Below are 9,901 nucleotides of genomic sequence, written 5' to 3'. Positions count from 1 at the left end.
AAAAACATATAGCAGTAACAACTAGTCATCCATTCTATTTGCAGCTTTCAGCAAGTCGGTCCTTTCTGAGGGTTTGCAGACACATGATCACTAACCATGTGACATTAACTTGTCCTTCATTTTCGACATAAGACGATCTCTGTGACAATCTAGGATCAAGTGAATGTAGTGAAATCGTAAAAGCTTTTTCTTCAAAGTCAAAGTTTCCCTTTAAACATGTTGGTTGCATTGCTGAGGCACAGTTTCCCTAGCAACCGGTGGTTGTGTCACTTCCAGTGGACGTCTTGAGTAATGTGTGGATGACATATTTCCCTCTTTAAAAAAAGAGAACAAGAGATGACGTTTTATCAAACTCACGTTTCATATTTTATGAAATCGTAAAGTATTAGGAGTATGGCCATGGATTGGTGGTGGATACATATTTTTAGTTGGTTCTATAGTGTAGTGGTAATCACATCTGCTTTACACGCAGAAGGTCCTGGGTTCGATCCCCAGTGGAGCCAATGACAATTTTCATAAGTCATACTAAACTATAACCAAAAAGGATTTGCTTACTTTCCTGTCGAAGGTGCTGTAGTTTCTGAATCCCAAGTGTGAAAAGTCCAACTTATACTTGTATGTGGTGCTCCACTACAAGATGCTATCCTACAGCTGTCTTCCTCTATGGAGAAATGTATAACATATATAAGAGACAACACTATTAAGGAGGTTGGCTGATTTAAATAAGAGATGATGAATTTTGAAGAATGTTTTTGGTTGCAGGATGAGTTTCTATTGACTGATCCAAGACAGTGTTGCTAAACGTCTTTAGGGGAAACTGCATGTATAAAGTATATGCACACAGCACATCTGTTTAGTGCTGCAAGAAGTGAACTTGGTATGTGTTGTTGGCGTGTTCTGATTTTGCAGAAAGGCAAGAAGCAGATGCAATCATCACCACTTCCTTTAAAAGAAGGGAAAAGATGCAGGTTAGCCACTGTTTAAATAGAATATTAAAACACAATATGACAATATGCTCTCTCTCAATATTTTATGTATGTTGACAGTTTCTTGCATCTTTCTACACTCTGCTTAGACTGCTTTGCCTGAAGAATTGTAAAATATTATTATTTCTATAGTTGTTCTATAAATATTTACTATTACTGGTCAATGACAAATGGCAGTGGATTTTTTTAAGTGTTTTCCTTTAGTGAAAGTAGCATTACATGTCTATGTAAATGTCCTTAGGATGTACTCCAGTACATTTAACTTAAAGTGTTAAAGGTAAACATACTTAGTGTTCAATTGCTTAATATTAATGTAGATGTTTAAGGATAGTCTTATTTTAAATGTTTTATAGAATTTATTTTATCTACAGTATGAATTGCTGTAGTGAAACTGTAAAATGTGTGTCTAGCTCATTTCCTTCTTAATTAAAGGGGGGAAATGCCCTGATTCTGCTGGAGGTTTCTTCCTGTTAATAGGGAGTTTTATCTTCCCACTGTCAACAAGTGCTTGCTCATTGTTCAACAAATTGTTGGGGTTTTCTCACTATTATTAAAATGGCAAAAGCTTAGATGCTAAAAACAGGAACCGATTGGTGGTGGCCATCTTTTTATACAGTTTATGGTGCTGGCTAAGGGTGCAGACACAGAGATGGGCAGTTATAGCAAACAGCTGGTTAGCTTTGCTTATCATAAAGACTGTAAACAAGAGGACGTAGGAATCTACTGGAATTTTAAAAAAAAATCACAAATTAAGACCTCTGAATGTCATTTATTTAAATGGATGTCAAAACAACAAAATGCAAATCACTTAAATTGACATTTTTTTTACAGAAGCACAAACTATGAAATAATAAAATCTACAGGATCTATCTGGGAAGCTGGGTGACTAACTCAGCGACCATCAAAACTGGTAAACCAAAAACTGCTAATTGTTTTTTGTTTTTGCACTCTTTGAGTCACAAAGGAATAAATGGGAGTTCTTTAAAAGTTTTACGCAGCATAAAAGAAATAAAACTCAAAGCAAAAAAACAGAGAAGTTTATAGCAGAATTTAAGCTGTGGTGTTACTGAATCTTTGCCTTTACATGCACCCAAACAGAGATCGGCTCCCCTCAAGGACAATGCAGCAGATAAGCACCTAGCCCCTCATTAACACTCTCAGCCCAAACAGCAGTGTGTTGCCTGGCTGGACAGCATTTCATCTAAAATGAAGCCAACATTTGTTGCTGCCTGCCACAGTCCCTGATCTTCAGCCTCTGGAACCCTCAAACAATTGTTTATTCATTTCAGGGAAGAAGACTGGACAAGGATGTGACTGCTACAGGAAGAGAAAGGAGAGCAGTGGACGAACATCCTTCACTTTTGTTTTCCATCTTTTGGCTTGCTGTTTTGTTTTTGTTTTGTTTTGTTTTTTGCATTTCCAGAAAAAATGCCAAAAACTAGGCTTGAAGCCGATTTTCTAAGCATACATTTGGGTGCATTCATATGCTTCCATGTGTTAATTGCACTGTGTGTGTGTCTGTTCATAAAAGGCGTCACGAGGAGAGGAGGGCATAAAGTGCAAGTGATGACAAAATGCATCCTGGCCTAACACCTCAGTGTTGGTGTGATTTGGAGACCTAGCGAGGCAGAGGTGTTAACAGAGGAAAAGCAGGTGGTAGGCTCCACTGTGTGTGTGTGTGTGTCTGTGTGCGTCAGTGCTGGGCCATGAAGGAAGAAACCCCACACGCTCAATTACACAATTTAAAAGATTCATAAAACACTGTTGTGCAAAAATATTTCAGACGCCTGTTGTGTTCTGGATCGAATTTACTTAATTTACCATCACAGTCCTTCAGTTTTTAAATAACCGCAGAATCAGATTCACAGCAGTGTAACTGAATCAAAGCAAGAGCTTGTTAAAAAGAGGGAAAACAAACCAATACAGCTGCCAACATAGTGCACATTTGCTTTATGTGATACTTTGTGCGCTAAAAATTACAATAAAGTTCACACTGTAGGAAAATTCAATTCCTTTTCTTAATTTTCTGGAACCATGCATGGATTACTTGCCTTTACACGCACCTCTACTAAAACCATTATATACCATTTTTAAATAGATAACCGTGCACAACAAAGTCATTAGCAATCCTAAACCTTTATGAAAGGTTTGGATTCTGCACGGCTAAGCGTAGACCATATAAAAAGCCAAAGCACAATACAATAAACTCACTATGTAGAAAGCTAGTCGTCACTTGATTTATGATTTGTTGTTGTGTTCATTTTGTAAGCATTCGTCCAATTTAAAGTGAAATATGTAATGAAGCTGGGCATGTTTGACAGTCTATAAAGCTCATAATACAACTCTGTTTTTCACAAGTACATAAAGCATTAGTAAATGATTTATTCCACTTTAGTAAAGCCATTTTTGACAGATTGAAGCGTATTAATACAACAAATATATATATATATATATATATATATATATATATATATATATATATATATATATATATATATATAGCCAGCAAAGAAAGCGTATATTTCTTGTCAATTGTCCCACTGGGGAGTGAACCCAGGACCTTCTGCATGAAAAGCAGATGTGATTACCACTCAATATAGAACCAGTACATAGAAATATCATCACCACCAAGACTTTGTATGTGAAGGCCAAAAAAAAAAGGAGAAAAACAAAAGAAAGTAGTTTGGGAGTGAATCACTAAAGGTCTGAACTTAAATCTGATTTACATGCTTTGGGGATGACCTTAAACAGTCTGTTCATGCTAGGATACTCTCAAGTATACCTGAAAGTTTTGATAGCCTTTCATTCACTTATTAAATGAAATCATCATTTAAAATCTGCTTTCTTTTTGTTTTATTTACTCAGGCTATCTTTGCCTTATATTAAAGTTGGATGATGTGAAATGTCAAAGTTCAACAAAGGACAAAAAAGAAAAACATTTTGACAGTGCTGGAAGTGAAGGATTAAAATTGAGTTTGAGAAGTAAGATGAAAGGAGTCCAGATTCAGCTTCAAGTGTTACTGAGGAGTTATTAATATTATTATTATTTTTTTATACATCCAACAGGCCTCTGTGAGAACAGCAGATAAAATAAGCTCGGGAACCACTCTCACAACTTACTGTATGAAAAGTAGTTTATGTTATGACAGTTTACTCTTCCCTTTGCAGTCTATTTAAACAGTTATGCACGGTATACACATTATTGTGGAAAAACCAGAGATGGAGACCAATTTTGCCATTAGAGAGAGAGAAATCAGGTGCAAACATTGATCCCAGCCCAGCATTTTCCTCTTCCCACCTCTGTTCCCTACAGCTTTCTGCATTAACTGCATTAGGTTAGTCTGTGTTCTCAGGCATTTCAGAAAACAGCCATTTCCACAGGTGCAGTATGTCCCTGATGTAACATTATGGCCTTCAGAGGTGAGGTTGCAGGCAGGGGCAGAAAATAAACAGTAGTAAACAACAGTAGCAGTAGGGAGTGGGCTTCCCTGCTGTGTTGATTATTGGAGGGCTATAAACAGGCCTGATCCCCTCTGGGAGCTCTCCGAGTGGGAACGACTGTTGCTGACTGCCTACAGAGAGGCCAACAACATCTGGGCCTCAGCTCAGCTCATCATGCTCCTGTTGCTGTGCAAGACTCGGGTGTGCCTGTCCATCGGCGCTGGCGGGAAGGAATAAACACAGATAGCAGTAACAAGCAGTCAACACAACCTGAGGAAACAATGCTGCAGTTTTATGTAAAAATACCGTCCCGGACAAAAACTGGCTACAGAGAAGCAGGCACCATGTAAATTGACTGCGCAGGGTATTCTTATCACAGTAAATAAGACTGCAAAATTACAATAAAACCACCAACCAGGATAATGAAATCTGAAATTTTGGCACACAGAGCCGGGCTTCATTGTTCAGCATTCATCAAATCAGTGTTAGGACACACTGTGGGGTCGCAATATCTCATTTCTAATAACAAACCAGCATGGGCCTGGAACAATAATCAACATTTGCATGAGTATTTACTTACACAGTAGAGACAAAAGGAGAGGGGGAAAGCAAATTTAGATTAAGAAGAAATACCGGAGCCTGACAATCAGTTTTCCAAGCAAGACAACATATGTGGCATCATGCTGGCAAAAACTGGTAATGTATAATCTTCTCTATGCATTCACTGATTGCATATTATCTGAGCTATATGATGCTTTCTGACCAGCTGAACACTCTCTCGGGGCTTTTAGTGGTAGAGGGGAGAAATGTGTTACTTTTCAATGCTTTTACCATTGGTTTAGTAGATGGTGCTATAGCACCATCTACTGGTGGAATGTTGCAATTCCAATACTACAATTGGAATGTTACAATTGTAGTATAAAAATTATAAACAAAAAGAACACAAACATCTTGGAATGCAGAAATAAAAACTGGCCCTTGGTTTTTTTTTTGTATTTTATTGTCTCCTGGTGTCTTCATGCGTCTTCTGTTTTCTTAACGTTTTGACGGCTGAAGATTACACACAAAAAATTATCTTGCATCACACATTTGGTTGTTTCGCCTAATTAATAATGCTTTGTGTTGGTATTGTACTGCTTTAAATTATCAGTAAGGCCCAAAAAGGCGTTACATAAAGGTCCAGTTAGACATTTTTACACACCAAGTTAATCAATGAGAGATTTGGAAGCATTATGCTCTTTGTTAATATTTTTTGCTTATGGCTGGTTTTCTAGGAGAGTCCTGCAGCCATTGATACTGCACACCCATATAAAGGCTCAACCATGTCCATAGAATTTTAAATAGAGATGTGATATTGAATCAGATTTAAGACCACCAAGTCATCCCAAAAGAAAAGGGAAGCATTTCCCTGTTTTTGCCATTAACATCCATATAACCTATATGAAGAGTCGCCCCCTGCTGGATATTACAATACATGCCTGTTTTAGGCACATTTTCACTCACTTTCTACAAGTTGCATCTTTTACAGTCTGTGCACGTTATCACACAGCTAATCAGTGTGACTCTCAATATTATCTGGTGTCCTTTTCTTATATCAAAACATAAACATTTCTGCTGTTTAAACAGTCTGTAACCTTTCTGAAGACCTATGTAGTGAACTTAGCACTACTAAATAGTTAAGGCCAGTGGTAAATAGCAAACGACTGGGATAAATGCAATAGTTGCAGGTAATTTCTGTGACCACATTAGCAGTAAATACTGTTGGTAGCTTCAGAGAGTTACCTAATATGAGAGCCATGGTTCAGATTGAGTAACATCACAAGTACTAGAGACTGTCAGCAAAAACAAATGCAGCTGCACATAGGTAATCGTCTGTGATATTGTTTCCCACTGATTGAATGTACTTGAGCTATTGTGAATAGAAAGTGGCTGCAGGTGCCTAGCAACCAAAACAAATCAGTGGAGCAGTTGTAAGATGACAATAACCAGGGGTGATAACCGTGGAACAGAGCAAGTCAATAAATAAAATCACAAATTTGTTTTCTTTGTTCCTCCAATTTATTATGAAAATGTACACGGGGATTAACGGTAGGACTTCTGGTAGCGAGCGCGAGCTCCAGGTCCACCGAACTTCTTGGACTCGCAGCGACGTGGATCGGCAACCAGCAGGGTCCTGTCATACTGGATCAGGATGTCCTTGATCTCCTTCTTGGAGGCCTCATCCACATCTGCAGTAAAACAAATACAGATTAGTCCAGATTAAGATTCAGAGTAATATGCAGTCTAGCCAAATGTTCTTCACTGGTTCGACTGTTTGCAGATTTCCATAACTGCAGTAACTTTTTCCTTGTGCTACGTTTCAATATTTATTATGAACTTGTTAGAACTACAGAATTTCCAGCTGTTTCATATCCACAATGCAACCCTGATCTTTCCTAGTCATCAAGAGACAGTTGTACATCAATACATACAAAAATCAGATCAATAAAAACTCATTTCTACTCTCACAGCTCCTTTATAAATGTGTGTTATGTCCAACAAAACCCATATTTAAAAAGTAGTAGTTACTGCAGAATGGACGAGTACTCAAGTATCTAAAGCAGAGAAATTTGCACACAGGGGGGAATTTTATTTTTAAAAATTTACCAGATGATAGAAGTCATCTTATTTTTGATTTCCTGCCCTGCTCATGTACTCTGTGAAGTGACTTAGAATAGATGCATATTTTTAGTGAAGTAGTGTGCCACTTCTAGATTGCTTCTGAAATACCTTCCTGTGAATCTCAAAAATAGTTCATGCTGACAATGACCTGCTCTAGTGAGCACAACACAGCAGTTCTATCTCACAGCTTAGCCCACTGCTTATGATCACGCAACAATTCCAATGCAAACAATTAAATAGTCAGTCTTAGTCCAGTTTTATGCAGCATAGAGCAAACACCAATAGCTCAGCAGTAGGCTAACCTACCATAGCATTCAAAAGCCTGGAGTTGTCAAATCAGAAAAGTTCTAATGTATTTAACTGTAACCAAATTTTCTGTACTGTGTTACGGTTTACGATTTTATTAAGAAGAAATGCACCATGGGATTATCAAATACTTTCCACTTCTCACCTATGTGTAGTACTCTGGAGTGACTCTAAACATGCCTATTTACAAAAGAGTGATGTTTGTACAAAAAAAAAAAAAAAAAAACTTCATTACTTACACTTCTGATAGTATGCAACCAGGGACTTGGAGATGGCCTGGCGGATGGCTGAGAGAGAAGAACATGTCGATATTCAGAGCCTTTTTCCAACACTAATCATAAAACATCATGAGCAAAATTATAGAGAGGAAATACTTTGCTTACCATAGATCTGTGCGACGTGTCCACCACCCTTCACTCTGACTCTGATGTCCACTCCAGCAAAACGCTCCTTACCAAGCAAGAGCACTGGCTCCAAAAGCTTACAAAAAGAATCACATATTGATGTCAAATTTATGTCATTGATGTTTCTCAAAAGGAAATCCTTTCTATCGTTTTAAAACTGAATTTTAAAATTGTTGAATTCTACATATAGTATTCTAAAATATACACATGCAACTGTAAGTACCAAAAGCAACTCCAATGCAGCTAGATTTATGCTTAAATTAAAAATAAAATAAAATCAATCCCATATGTACAATGTCCAACATCAACTGCCTGAAGAAAGAGCTTTCACGCTCTACTGTGACATCATTTGATGTGCACAAAATTAAATAACGACCACTTACATCACTCATGTTCACCTCTCTTGTTAGGACTCACCTTGTACTGGAGCGTAGCAGGCTCCACCATCTCCAGGGGTCTGCCGTTCACCTTGATCAGGCCATTCCCCCTCTTGCAGTGGGCAACTGCTGTGGCAGTTTTCTGCAACAGAAAGTTCAGATGAATACCACTGAATTTAATATATTGTACTTTTTTTGGGGGGGGGGGGGGGGGGGGGGGGGGGGTTAATTTACAAAACTAAACTAAAACAAAGTAAGTTTCTTCAGCTTTAGTCAAATCTGTAAACATCAGGAGTTGATGCACGACTTCATCGGGTGGGGACAGGCTTCACAAACTGTTGTCGCTCAATTAAAGTAAAATATAAAAAATAAAATGACACGAGAAAACCCACTGTGGAAAATGAACATGGCGAAGTAAATGAGTAAATCTATGGCACATACAAACGTGTTCAATCTGGTGATACACAATTGACGTAATGTTTAACTCTTAATTTCCGCTCATTTGTACGCATCGAGATTCAATTTAAAATCCAAGGTGACAGCAACTCCGCATTTCAAGGTGATGTGACGGATTAGCGATATTTAATGGTTTGGTTAAATACGTTCTATTTGACTGTATGAGGATAAACCTGAGCTAACTCTGTCATTCAGAACCCAAACTTAACACTAGCACCAGGGCTAGCGTGGTAAGCTAAAGAAAAGCAAAACCGTCCGGTGTGTAGCACCTACATCACATCGAACAGTAATTACAAGCTTCAATGAAAGTATTATTACTACTTAATGTTATAAATACCATATAAACTGGCTTATTTACTGCGGAATTGCAGTGTAAAATCAGAGGCCCACCACCTTTTAATATCAGCCATTACAGCTACGACTAGCAAGACAAGTTAGCCGCAACCCCACACGTGGATTAAATTGCACATTTTTACTCACTTTACGTCCAAACACCTGGACAGACTGCAGAGGGCCTTTAGCTGGCATGTTTCTGAAACACACAAAAGACAACACTTACATTAGAAACCGGTAAACAAGTATATTTTTCTATTATTTTGCCGGATCACTCTGAAGAACATACCGTCTTCAGCTAGGGTGCCGTACGAAGAGGCCGATGGGGTTTCACATGCGGAGGTTCAGGGGCTGCTGCACGACAATGCAAGCTGTTTTGAGATAGGGCTTGCGACAGTTGATCTCGCTTTACTACCATCTAATATTGAGCAGATCGGAGAGTTTCTGCTGTTGTTTCACAATGGCAGGGAACAGAATGTACATGTGTTTGGCGTTTGATCTCACGTGTTCCTGTGTTTGTAAATCTAAAAAAACAAAACAAAGGCAGTTTTAAATATTGTCGCATGGACCTCTTGTATAATGCCGGGGGAAACAGGTATTCGGGGTGATATTTACTTTTCATCTTCCTTACATTTTTGTATCTCCTTCAACACTTTTCAACTTAGAAAACCCATTCAACCACCATTAGATTCATCTTCTTTTGGACATGTGTGCTTGTATTTTTCTCATTTTTAACTTTTATATATTTTTTAAATTATTCAACTTTATTCAGCAAAAATCTATAGTGTATTTCAATGGAAGAATCTTCAGATTCTCATTCGACTTACTCCTCTTTCAACTCCAACTACTTCCACATACCTTGACCGACAGATTCCATTCAAACTTTAAAATTAAGCCAAGACATTGAACTATTCAGCTTGTATTTATCTTTTATTAT

The 9,901-nt window shown here is 37.9% G+C and overlaps 1 protein-coding gene and 1 non-coding gene across 2 annotated transcripts; one reads left to right on the top strand and one right to left on the bottom strand.

The window, feature by feature from the left end:
• Positions 1-430: 430 nt before the first annotated feature.
• Positions 431-503, top strand: trnav-uac (transfer RNA valine (anticodon UAC)). The gene has a single exon. It is a non-coding gene; the product is annotated as a tRNA-Val (tRNA).
• Positions 504-6,462: 5,959 nt separating this feature from the next.
• rps16 (ribosomal protein S16) lies at positions 6,463-9,346 on the bottom strand. The gene is made up of 6 exons (XM_085387055.1): positions 9,254-9,346; positions 9,112-9,163; positions 8,216-8,317; positions 7,778-7,874; positions 7,634-7,681; positions 6,463-6,655 (listed from the first exon to the last, which is right to left on the bottom strand). The coding sequence occupies exons 2-6, from the start codon at positions 9,157-9,159 to the stop codon at positions 6,510-6,512; spliced, it is 441 nt and encodes a 146-aa protein (XP_085243181.1). The 5' UTR covers positions 9,160-9,163; positions 9,254-9,346; the 3' UTR covers positions 6,463-6,509.
• Positions 9,347-9,901: the final 555 nt, after the last annotated feature.

Source organism: Rhamphochromis longiceps, linkage group LG17 (assembly GCF_057381845.1).
Source record: "Rhamphochromis longiceps isolate RC_006_pf linkage group LG17, R_longiceps_female_GT1.1, whole genome shotgun sequence".
Classification (NCBI taxonomy): Eukaryota; Metazoa; Chordata; class Actinopteri; order Cichliformes; family Cichlidae; genus Rhamphochromis; species Rhamphochromis longiceps.
The sequence above is the reverse complement of the archived record's forward strand: the minus strand, read 5'-3'. Positions and strand labels throughout refer to the sequence as shown.